General features: G+C 38.8%; 1 protein-coding gene across 4 annotated transcripts in view; it reads right to left on the bottom strand.

The window, feature by feature from the left end:
* IARS1 (isoleucyl-tRNA synthetase 1) overlaps window positions 1-13228 on the bottom strand; it is a 109470-nt gene that overhangs the window by 15165 nt on the left and 81077 nt on the right. For all 4 annotated transcript variants that reach the window (XM_037157068.2, XM_053662794.1, XM_053662795.1 and 1 more), the window contains one exon: window positions 3836-3961. In XM_037157068.2, coding sequence (XP_037012963.2) covers window positions 3836-3961 — 126 coding nt within the window. The remainder of the gene's footprint in view (window positions 1-3835; window positions 3962-13228) is intronic.

Here is a 13228-nt window from a genome sequence, read left to right as displayed (position 1 = left end):
GAAAGTTAAACACTGCTAAGTAATGTAAACATAGATGAGTGACAGGTATTGACTGTGACTGAGGATGGGGAATGGAACTGGTGGATATGAAACCAGACTGGGTAAGACCCTCAAGGACCTGTTCTACCTAGTGGTTAAACGCTCATGACCAGCCTGGAGCCACAGGGCTCCTCTCCTGACCCACACCTATGGCTTCCTGAGGATTCACCAGTTGACAAAGAAAGTATATCATGTGTGCTGTGTGAGTGGCTCTGCACAATGTGCCGCACTATTGCAGATAGATGACTGCAGTCCTGCATACCCACTGACTCTGGGTAACCCTGAAGAACAATGTTGACAGGAATCCAATTAGTGGGTACAAGTTCATTCAAGGCGGCTGTTTATTTTACTCAGGTGGGATGGCCAGAGGAATGGATCTACACTCGTCCATGGGCAATGGCTAATAGTTTGACTGACTGGGAATGACCATGGACTTGGAAAGAACAGAACTCAAAAACTGGTGACAAGGAAGTCAGGGCAAAGGTATGTAGAAAGACTGCTGCAAATGAGCAGACCGTGAATGAGGATCCTAAAAATCAGGTGGACAGTGTCACCTGTTTTGTCGAAGTCAGTCTGCCTTTCTCCAACCACTCCTGTTCTTTCCTAATAGAGTTAAACAAAGGGTCCATTCTGGCTAGGTAGATTTCACATGGGCTTAGCAACATGGATTTCACTCTAAATAATGGTTTTGGTAGTTGGTACAGTATATCTGCTAACATCAGGACCATTACTAAGCTCCCAATATCACATTATTGCCAGATGATGAGTAGAGAACCCAATGACAGATTGGTAACTGGGCCACTTCCATCATGGAAAATGTAGTGCTTTATTCTTACTGGTATAGACATTTGTTGGAGGTATGGGTTAGTCTTGGTTGCCTGAAATGCTTCTATCAAACCCATCATCCATGAACTTTGGGAATGTCCTATTTGAGGTGTCCTACGGCACCTTACACAGTATTTCTTCTGACTAAAGAACTTGAGATATGGCAAGATGTGTATATTCAGGGAATTCCCTGGCCATACTACGTTCTGCATCAAGAAGAAGCAGCTGGTCTAGAACAATGGTGGCTTTTTAAAAAAATATTTTATTATTATTCAATTACAGTTGTCTGAATTTCCCCCCTCACCAACTACCCTCCTCACCAGAGCCAAACCCACCCCCTCCCCTGGTCCCACCCCCACCCTTGATTTTGTCTACGTGTCCTTTATAGTTGTTCCTGAAAACACCCTCCCTCCCACCTCCCCTCTGGTTACTGTCAGTTTGTTCTCAATTTCAGTGTCTCTGGTTATATATTTTGCTTGTTTGTTTTGTTGATTATATTCCAGTTAAAAGGTGAGATCATATGGCAGTTTTCTTTTACCACCTGGCTTATTTCACTTAGTATAATGCTATCCAGTTCCATCCATGCTGTTGTGAAGACTAGCAGCTCCTTCTTTCCTTTTGCTGGTTGTATTCCATTCTGTAATGTACCATTGCTTTTTGATCTACTTGTTTACTGATGGGCACTTAGGTTGCTTCCAGCACCTGGCTACTGTAAATTGTGCTGCTATGAACATTGGGGTGAGTAGGTTCTTTAGGATGGGTGTTTCAGGGTTCTTAGGATATAATCCTAGCAGTGGACTGCTGAGTCAAAAGGCTATTCCATTTTTAGTTTTCTGAGGAAATTCCATATTGTTTTCCACATTGGCTGCACCAGTCTTCATTCCCACCAACAGTGCCCTTTTCTCCACATCCTCTCCAACACTTGTTTGTTGCTTTATTTATGATAGCTATTCTGAACAGTGTGAAGTGGTATCCCATTGTGGTTTTATTTTGCACCTGTCTGATGGCAAGTGATGCTGAGCATCTTTTCTTATGTCTCTGGGCCCTCTGTATGTCCTCCTTGGAGAATTGTCTGTTTAGGTCCTTTGCCCATTTTTTAATTGGGTTGTTTGTCTTCTTAGAGTGGAGTCGTGTGAGTTCTTTATATATTTTGGAGATAAAACCCTTGTCCAAGGTATCACTGGCAAATATGTTTTCCCATATAGTTGGTTCTCTTTTCATTTTAATGCTGTTTTCTTTAGCCGTGCAGAAGCTTTTTGACTTGACGAGGTCCGATTGGAGTAGCCTTTTAAAAATCTCAGTTTTAGTACCACATGGGTGCCAACAGATGACAAGGCTGTGACACTGTCTTCCAAGACACCGTTCATGCTTTAAACCAGGATACGGAGACTATGACTCCTGGCTGGTTTCCTGTTTATATAAATAAAGTCCTAATAAAACACAGCCTTGCTCAGCCAGGATAGATGCCTGCCAGGGGAGATACCACAAGGTCTAGACTGTGGAAGACTTAACTCTGCTAACTTAGCTAAGCTAAAAGTTTCCCAGAGAAAGGTGCACAGGATTTGAAACGACAGTTTAGTTACAACTACTACGCTTAAGTCAATGTGGGCGCAGGCACCACCCGGCTTTCACAGGCTTCAATTCTTCCAACTTCTGGGCCAAGCACATGAGCAACTCTCTTGCAGAGCTTCTTCTGCAGGTCCAAACTGTCATTGTTAGAAGTGGCTAGACAGATGAGTTGTAGTCTGTCCCTGACTACATCTACTTCTCATCCTACAGTGACTTCAGATGGAAACCTAATCCTTCAGCTGACTTACTTATCAGTACCCCCTGGTGGATACTGGTCAGAGATTTTTCTCAGATGCTCCAACTAACCACTCTCATCCACACCTTTAGAAATACCAGGTTTTTTCCATATTACTTTTGCTTCCCTTTTTCAGTCTCGAACAGATAGGACTGCATGATTTTTCATTGTGGTTCTATCCATTTACAGTCCAGTGAATGTGAGTTCCTACTACACAATACCCTCGACAAACATTAAATCTGTGAAGTTTTTCTAGTTTTTGCCAATGTGGTGGCAAGTAATAGTACCTCACTGTGGTGTTTACTGTTGAGGTTCAGCAGGTATGCCTTTAGTTATTGACCATTTAAATGTTCTCTTTTAGGCTATTTAAAAGTTTCTGAAAATAAGCATTCGGAGTGTATTCGTTTCCTTACAGGTGCTACAAGAACCATAAACTAAAGGGCTTAAAAAACCAAATAGTTCTGGAGGCAAGATGTCTATAATCCAGCTATCAGTAGGACCTTGCTTCCTCTGACACCTGTGGGGAATCCTTCCCTTTCTCTTCCTAGCTTGGGGAGGCCCCTACCAATCTTTTGTGTTTCTTGGCTTGCAGCTGCATAATTCCAATCTATGCCTGTCATCACAACGTGCCTCTGTGTCTTCACCAACTTCATGTAAAGATATCAGTCACACTGTAGTAGGACCCACCTTACATTACCTTAATTACCTCTCCAACAACCCTATTTAGAAAGAAGGTCAGTGGTACTATGGATAAAGTAATATATTTTACTTTGAAATGCATTTTGGGGGTAGAGGGTGGGGCAGGCTGTGTCTCACATTTTAACCCATGACAGTGGGAGAGAATGTACTTACAATTTTAAAAAGAAATTTATTTAGGCTTATCTTACTGAGTTTAGCTTATCCTATGGCTTTAGCAAGACACAGGTACTATTGTTTAAGAAAGTTAAAACTCTCCAGGGAAGTCCCTGAAGCCCAGAACCTATCACATGAAAAACCGGTGAGAAGGTAGGATGGGAGATTTCATCTCCTAATAAGTATGGTGTTTGTTTTTCATGCATAGAATGGAGACACAGGCACATTTCAGGAAGGTACTGCTGAACAGTCCAGCCTGACTCATATTTTTAACAATCCACCTTATGTGAAAGATTAAAGATAACTTGCACATACCTGTTTCACCATGGAAGACAGCCAACTCTGTATTTTTCACACCGAAAATGCTATTAACAACACTCTTCAGCTTTAAAAGGTCTAACCTATTATCACCTTTTGGATTTTCCAGAAGCAATACTCCACCTAAAAAGGCACAAATATAAGTAAAACTGAAGAAAAAGGTAACTTTGAATGAAAAGTAAAGGAAAACAGGGTGTGCAAGCTTGACTTTCTTTCCTTTTAAGCATATGCAGTCTTAGTATGTACTTTGGCAATTACGGGTAGATTTGTTCCAAAAATGGAACTCCATCAGGCAACGTTTTTCTAGATTCAAACTTTTGTCTTTATGACCCTCATTTTTCATTCCACACTATTTGTAAATCCCTAGGACACAGAATGGTCAAATATACCATTTAACTTAAAAATAATACTCTCAAGCGGTCCTTGATATTGATTACTCGTATACCTTAGATTTAATTACACATTTTATTGATTTAAGTATTTTGAGATAATTAATAAGTCACATGCAGCTATAGTAATAGAGATACCCTAGACTCTGTACCCAGTTTACCACAACTAACATAAAACTACATAGTACAGTACCACAATCAGGGTACTGACACAGGCAATCGACACAGAACAAGCCCTGGCTGGTATAGCTCAGTGGCTTGAGCTCGAGTCTGTGAACCAGAGGATTGAGGTTCGATTCCCAGTCAGGGCACAAGACTGGCTTGGGTTGCAGGCCAGTTCCCAGCAGGGGACGCATGAGAGGCAACTGTACATTGATATTTCTCTCCCTCTCTCCTTTACCTCTAAAGATAAAAGAAAAAAAAAAAAAAGACACAGAACAATTTGATCACCAGAATCTCTTGTGTTGTCCTTTAAAATCTACCCTTAATCCCTTAACTCCCTGCTCCTTACTTAACCTCTAATGTGCAATCTATTATCCACTTCTGTCACTTATCACTTCAAGAATTATAAAAATGAAATAATATGTTAGGTGTACCCTTTTGCGACTTTTTTCAGTCAGCATAAATCTAAGGTTCACCCAGGTTCTTTTTAAAAATTTTTATAAAGATTTTTATTTATTTATCTTTAGAGGGGAAGGGAAGGAGAGAGGGAGAGAAACATCAATGTATGGTTGTCTCTTGTGCGTCCCCCACTGGGAACTGGCCTGCAGGGAATCGGCCTGCAACCCAGACATGTGCCCTGACTGGGAATTGAATTGCGATCGTGTGGTTCGCAGGCCTGTGCTCAATCCACTGAGCTACACCAGCCAGGGCTACCCAGGTTCTTATGTTAACCAATGGTTTCTTTCTTTTTATTGCTGAGTCAAGTTCCATGGTGTGATAGCACAATAGTTTGTGCACCATCACCTGTGAAGAACATCTGGGTTGTTTCCAGCTTGGGGCTATTATGAAAGTGCCTACTATAAAAACATTTGTGTAGAAGTGTTCTGGGGAACAATTCAACCTTCATTAATCTAGACTAAATACTCTGGAGTGCAACTGCTGGATCACTGTGGAAAGCATGTTTAAAGAAACTGCTAAATGTTTTTCCAGACTGGTTGTCCATTTTACATTTCTAACAGCAATACATGAAGAGATCCAGTTTCTCTATACCTTCACCAGCATCTGGTATTGTTGTTTTTCTGTTTTACCTATTTCAATAGACATGTAGTAATGTCTCATTGTAATTTTAATTTGTACTTGCCTAATGATGATGCACATTTTCATGTGCTTATCTGTTATCTGATTGTCTCCTTGGTAAACATTTATTTAGGTCTTTCCAATTTTCTCCTGTTTTTTTTTAAGGCTGTTGAGTTTAAAAAGTTCTTTATATATTCTAGTTGCTTTTGTTAATTAAGTGGTTTGAAAAATCTGTCTATAACTTTTTTCATCCTTTACATAGGACCATTTGCATAGCAGGATTTTTAATTTTTTTCACATTCTTCTATTTATTTATATTTTATTATTTTTAAAAATATATTTTATTGATTATGCCATTAGTTGTTCTATTTCCCCCTTCTTTCTTCTCCACCCTCCACACCCCTCCCCCACCATTCCCCCCATTTCGTTTATGTCCAGGTGTCACAAATTATTTAATTTTATATTTCCCATACTATTCATGCCCTCCTCCCTGTCTATTTTCTACCTACCATCTATGCTACTTATTTTCTGTACCTTCTCCCCCCTTCTCCTCTTCCCACTCCCCTGTTGCTAACGCTCCATGTGATCTGCATTTCTATGGTTCTGCTCCTGATCTAGCTGTCCTCTTAGTTTTGCTTTTGTTTTAGGTGTGGTTGTTAATAACTGTGAGTTTGCTGTCCTTTCACTGTTCGTATTTTTTTATCTTTTTCTTATATAAGTCCCTTTAACATTTCATATAATAAGGGCATGGTGATGATGAACTCCTTGAATTTGATCTTATCCGAGAAGCACTTTATCTGCCCTTCCATTCTAAATGAAAGCTTTGCTGGATAGAGCAATCTTGGTTGTAGGTCTTTGGATTTCATGACTTGGAATACTTCTTTCCAGCCCCTTCTTGCCTGTAAGATATCTTTTGAGGAATCTGCTGACAGTCTGATGGGAACTCCTTTGTTGGTGACTGTCCCCTTAGCTCTTAATGCTTCTAGGATTCTCTCCTTCATTTTAACCTTGGCTAATGTAATGATGATGTACCTTGGTGCGTTCCTTCTTGGGTCCAACTTGTTTGGGACTCTCTGAGCTTCCTGGATTTCCTGGAAGTCTATTTCCTTTGCCAGATTGAGGAAGTTCTCCTTTATTATTTGTTCCGATAAGTTTTCCACTGGTGGCTGTTCCTCTTCCCCTTCTGAGGGTCAGACGGACTCAGGCACGCGGATCACAGGAGTGGGGTTGCAAAGGGCGGACCCAGTGAGTGACCGGTGGACCCAGTGAGGGCGCAGGGTTGACTGTGGTGGCGCATTCCTCTGACCGAGTTTTCCTGTGTAACCCCGCTCTGCCAGCTTCTGGCTTTGCCCCTCTTACCGGCCAGGCTAAAGAATTCTTTGTTATCAGACATCTGAAAAGTTCGATTTTCTGTGTTCTGGCTGTGTTTTCTATTGCTAATATTTTGTTGTCTCTAAACTTGGTTGTGTGAGACAGACCGGTGAGGAAGTGGGCAGTGAGATGAGACCAAGCAAGCCCCAGGGGCAGGAGGCAGCAGAGAGGGCCACCATTTCCCCACTCTGACCCCGCCACCACATAAAGTGTCACAACCAAGTGACCCCGCCCCGCCCCTAAGGCTCTGCTCTTCATACTTAATGGGTGCAAACAGACCAAAACATGGCTCAAGAAGATCTCAAAGCCCCAGAGCCCATAACTCTAAGTGATGAAGAAATAGCGAAACTTTCAGATGCACAGTTCAAAACACTGGTGATCAGGATACTCACATTACTGGTTGATTTTAGTCACAAATTAGAGGAACACAAAAAGGCTAAACTAACTGAAATGAAGGAAAATGCACAGGAAACCAATAGTGATGGAAAGGAAACTGGGACTCAAATCAAGGGAGTGGACCAGAAGGAAGGAAAAAATGACCAAACAGGAAAATATGAAGAAATAAGAATTCAAAAAAAAGGAGACTTAGGATCCTCTAGGACATCTTTAAACGCTCCAACATGCGAATTATAGGGGTACCAGAAGGGGGAAAGGCACAGCCACCAGTGGAAAACTTATTGGAACAAATAATAAAGGAGAATTTCCCTAATCTGGCAAAGGAAATAGACTTCCAGGAAATCCAGGAAGCTCAGAGAGTCCCAAACAAGTTGGACCCAAGAAGGAACACACCAAGGTACATCATCATTACATTAGCCAAGGTTAAAATGAAGGAGAGAATCCTAGAAGCAGCAAGAGCTAAGGGGACAGTCACCTACAAAGGAGTTCCCATTAGACTGTCAGCAGATTCCTCAAAAGATATCTTACAGGCAAGAAGGGGCTGGAAAGAAGTATTCCAAGTCATGAAATCCAAACACCTACAACCAAGGTTACTATATCCAGCAAAACTTTCGTTTAGAATGGAAGGGTAGATAAAGTGCTTCTCAGATAAGATCAAGTTCCAGGAGTTCATCATCACCAAGCCCTTATTATATGAAATGTTAAAGGGACTTACCTAAGAAAAAGAAGATAAAAAAGATGAACAGTGAAAGGACAGCAAACTCACAGTTATTAACAACCACACCTAAAACAAAAGCAAAACTAAGAGGACAGCTAGGTCAGGAGCAGAACCATAGAAATGAAGATCACGTGGAGGGTTAAGAACAGGGGAGTGGGAGAAGAAGAAGGGAGAAGGTACAGAAAATAAGTAGCATAGATGGTAGGTAGAAAATAGATAGGGGGAGAGCAAGAATAGTATGGGAAATACAGAATCTAAAGAACTTGAGACACATGGTCATAAACTAAAGGGGGGGAATGGGGGGTGTGCAGGGTGGAGGGGAGTGAAGGGGGTAAATGGGAAAACTGTAATGGCATAATTCATAAAATATATTAAAAAATGATATCTTGTAGTTTTGAACATACAGGTCCTTTACATCCTTTGTTAAAATTATTCCAAAGTATTTTATTCCTTTTTTTGCAACTGCAAAAGGAAGTTTTTGTTTTTCCAATTCTTTTTCAGGAGTTTGTTTGTTAGTATACAGTAATGCAATAAATTTTTGCATATTGATCATGTATGCTGCAACTTTATTGTACTTTTTTGTTCATAGTAGATTTTGTGTAAAGACTTTAAGGTGTTTTTCTACGTAAAGAATATAGTCATGTGCAGAAAGTGACAATTTACCTCTTCATTCCCAATTTGGATGTCTTTCTCTTGTCCGATACCTCTATGTCTTCTAGTACTAGGTTGAATGAAGAATGATGAGAGTGGATATTCTTGTCTCATTCCATTGATATTAAAGGAAAAGCTTTCAGTTTTTCACCATTAAGTATTATATTATCTGAAGGTTTCTTATATATGTCCTTTATCATGCTGAGGTACTTCCTCTATACGTGTCTTCCCCTGGAAAGAACCCCACTTGATGTGATGCATCCTTTTAAAACTGTATTGTTGTGTTCAGTTTACCAGTATTTTTAGAACTTTTCCATCTGTATTCATCAAAGATATTTGTCTGTGGTGTTCTTTTTCTGTTATACTAGCCAGATTTTGTTACCATGTTCATGTTGGCATCATAAAATGTGTTATCAATTACTGTCTCTTAAAATTTGGGGAGAAATTTGAGAAAGGTATCACTTTTTTTTTTAACGTTTAGTAGAATTAAGTAGTGAAGCCATCAGGTCTTCGACTTTACTTCTTCAGATGCTTTTGATGAGTGTTTCAATTTCCTCACTGATTCAGTCTAGAAAGTTTATGCATTTCTAGGAACTTACTGATTTCTTCTCAGTTATTAAATCTAGTGGTATATGGTCTCTTAGAGCATTCTTGCTAGAGGTCATTTTTATTTCTGTAGTGTCTAGTAAATTCTGTTCATTTCTGATTTTGTTTGAGCTTTTTCTCTTTTTGTCCTTAGTAAGTAAAGCCAGAGGTCTGTCAATTATTTATTCAAAGAACCAGCTCTTTGTTGTACACCGTATTTTTTCAGACTATAAGACGCACACCCTAAATTCGGGAGGAAAGGGGATGATGTGTCTTATAGTTCAAATGTAGCTTTACATTTACATTGGTGAAATATTTTACCACATTTTTTGCTTCAAAAAATTTTTTCCTATTTCTCTCCTCTAAAACCTAGGTGCATCTTATGGTCCAAGTAATATGGTAGTCTTTTTATTGTTTATTTCAGGGTTTTCAACAAATGTACAGGAATAATTTTTAAAAGCTGTAATATCTGACTGTTTAGTCAGGTGCAGTGACCTTTTTCCCTTAGATCATCAAATAAAAAATGACCATAACCAACACAACATAGATGTCTGATAAGAATGAATCAAAATTATACCTATTTTGTCAGATTTCAAAAAAGAAACTTTTTTAGTGTGCTGCAGATATTTAGTAGTTTATGCGTGTACTGAGGTAAACAAAGGTTGAGTATCATTGCTATTTCATTTAATTTTGCTCTTATTTTTATTATTCCCTTTCTTTTGCTGGCTTGGCTCTAGGCTGCTCTCCTTTTCTTTTTCTACTGCTTTACAATGTAATGTTAGATTGTTACTTGATTTTTTCCTCGTATCTGGATAGGCCTGTGATATAAAATTCCTCATTATCACTTCTCCTGCATCCCCAAAGTTTTATGTTGTATTATCATTCTCATGTCTGTGAATATCTTTTGATCTTACCTTTTATTTCAATTCAGTCCTTTGATTCAGTAGCATATTGTTTAATCTGCACATATTTGTAAGACTTCTTTCTTTTTGCAACTGATTTAATTTCAAATCATTATAGTTTGAGATTATGCTTGGTATAATTTCAATCCTAATTTTTTTGAGACTTCTCTTGAGTCCCAGCATATGGTCTATCTGAGAATATTCCATGTACGATGCAGAAAAATGTATAATCTGGTATTCTGGGATGAAAAGCTTTGTAAATATCATGTCCCTTTGACCTAGTGTTCATTTGAAGCCTATATTTCTTTACTGATTTTATGCTCATATGATCTACCTCTAAGTTACAATAAGGTATTTAGGTCCCCTTTTATAGTTGTGTTTTAGTGAGTTTCTGTTTGTTTATATATTTTAGTGCTGACTGATTGGGTGTAATGAGAGGTGTATGTCTTCCTGATATAATGTATCCTTTATCGTTATATACAATGTCCATCTTTGTCTCATCATCTTTGTTGTTTTTAAATATATTTGATCAGATATAAGTATGGCTATATCCAGTTTTCTTTGGATGCCATTTGCTTCAAGAATCATTTTACATTCTTTTGGGTCTGTATTTGACTTCACAGCTGTGTCTCTTGACAGCATATGGTTGGGTTTTGTTTTTGGATTCAATTTGCTTCTCTGTATGTTTTTATTGTTGATTTCTTTCCTTTTACATACAGGATGATTATTTTAGTATCAGGGTTTTCATTAAACATTTTACCTTTGATTTTCTGGTACCTCCATGCTGCCACTGTTTCTTATCCCTTGTGTTTGCATTTGATATTTTTCGTTTGATGGTATTCTATAATTTTTTATTGTTTCCTTTTTAAGTTATGGGTCTCAGTTCTGAATGTTGGTGTGTGTGTGGTTACAAGTAGGTAGATTGTTAGGTAAAATTTGAAGACTATTAAGTGCTACTAGAGTCATCTTATGGAGAAAATGAAGATTTTACATAAATCTTATGCAAAAGATTTATTTATACAGTAGTCCTTTTTGTTTCAAATGAATCCAATTTCCATCTCCCTTTGCAAAATCAGAACTTTACCATCTTCCTTTTCATGTTTTTATTGTCACTAATTTACCCTACTTATGCTGTGAGTTCAAGTAGCTATTGCCTGCTTCCTCTATGTTAATGTCTCCTTCCTTTATTGTGTTTTTTTTAAACTCCTTTAACTGTTAAGTGATATTTAAGTGTATAATATCCTATTCTGGAAAAGGGTTCTAATATTCTGGTTCTGCCTGACTATCGGTGATCTTACTCATAGTACTGTATCCTTTCATTCTTTGTATCAGGTAGAATAATACCCTTAGATAAAGTCTTCCAGTGACAAATACCTGAGCTCTGAAAGTTTTAATCTTTTCTTCATATATAAAGAACACCTTGGCTGAAACATTTTTCTTGGTTGGTAATTTCTCTATTTTAGTAGTTAGAATATTTGATTCTACTGTCTCCTGGCCTGTAGGGTTTCTGCTGAGAAATTTGATGAAAACTAAAGGGATTCCATTTATAAGTTACTGTTTTCCCTGGCTGCCTTGCAAATTCTTTTTGTCATTAATTTCTGAGTTTTAATACAATGTGCCTACTCCCAGACTCACAGAGAGGTTCAAACCTTCAGCAAGTCTGCTTGGAGCAAACAGCATGACATGCATGTTTGCATGTCATAGACAAAGTTTACTGCAGCAGACTGGATCTACTGGACCAGCCACTGACAGAACCTGACCAGCAATTATTTACAGATAGGAGCAACTTCATAGGGAATGGTCAATAAGCCAGGTGTAAGTAAGTCACCATATATAAGGTAATGGAAGCACAAATCTTTGCTTTAGGAACCTCAGCATAAAATGCTGAACTGATAGCCCCATCAGAGACTTAGAATTGTCCCAGAAAAAGAATGTTAACATCTATACTGACTCTAAATATGCCTTCATGGCAGTCCGTGCCCATGAAGCAAGATGGAAAGAAATACAGCTTTTAACCTGGGAGAACAAGGACATAAAACATACAAAAGAAATTTTACAATTACTAGAGGCAGTGAATCTACTGAACCAGATAGCCTTAATGTACAGCCCAGGACACCAGAAGAACGGTTCCCAAATAAGTCAAAGAAACGAAACTGCAGATAAGGCAGTAAGACAAGGCCCACTTTCAGGGGGCTGTGATTCCCAACCTGGACTTGTCAGAATTTAAACCCCATCACACACAACAAGACGATTAATGGGCCCGAGAATAGAGATTTTCTAATACTGACCCTAATTCAATACAGAAGATCAACACTCATAGTATGATCTTATTCCCTGAAGCTCTAGTGTATCCCATCCTCAAACACTTACACAAAGGATCCCATTATGAAAGAGCTGCTTTAATGGACCTCAACAGACTATGCTTGAAGGGCCCTCATTTGCAAAGGACCATCCAGAGAATTATCCAAGCCTGCCAGATATATGCCGAAAACAGCCCTAAGACAGAACTTACCCTAATGAAAAAGGAAGTATAATACAGAGAGATTTGCCCATTTAAAGACTCACAAGTTGACTTTACACAGATGCCAAAAACCAGAGGGAACTTTAAATTTTTATTAGTTTTTGTGGACACTTTTTTTGGATGGGTGGAGGCATACCCAAATAGAACCAAAAAGGCAACTGAGGTAGTAAAGCTTCTACATAAAGAAATAATCCTTCGTTTGGACTTCCTCACTGCATTAATAGTGACAATAGACCACTCTTCACTTCGGAAGTCTACCAGAAGATAGGAAAGATACTACAGATGCAATGGAAGCTACATGCATCTGGGAGACCTCAAATCTATGGGAAAGACTAAGAAAATAAAAAGCAGTAAAGAAGACCCAGGCAAATATAAGACAGGCAACACATTTGAAATGGGACCTGGCATTCTTTACTGCCTTGCTCTGAATTAGGGTTGCACCCTAAAGTGGGCTTAAGTTAAGCCTTTTTCAAATAGTTTATGGGAGACGCAAATTTGTTTTAGGAACACCCCCTTCAGATTTAGAGCGTGAATAAAAAATGTACACCATGTAGGGGCGTGAAACAATATGTACACCATGTAGGGCAAACAGTAACAATTTTGCACAAGTTTGCTCAT

The sequence above is a fragment of the Artibeus jamaicensis genome, unplaced genomic scaffold (assembly GCF_021234435.1).
Source record: "Artibeus jamaicensis isolate MK-2021 breed Jamaican fruit bat unplaced genomic scaffold, CSHL_Jam_final contig_288, whole genome shotgun sequence".
Taxonomy (NCBI): Eukaryota; Metazoa; Chordata; class Mammalia; order Chiroptera; family Phyllostomidae; genus Artibeus; species Artibeus jamaicensis.
This window is presented reverse-complemented; position numbering and strand designations above follow the sequence as displayed.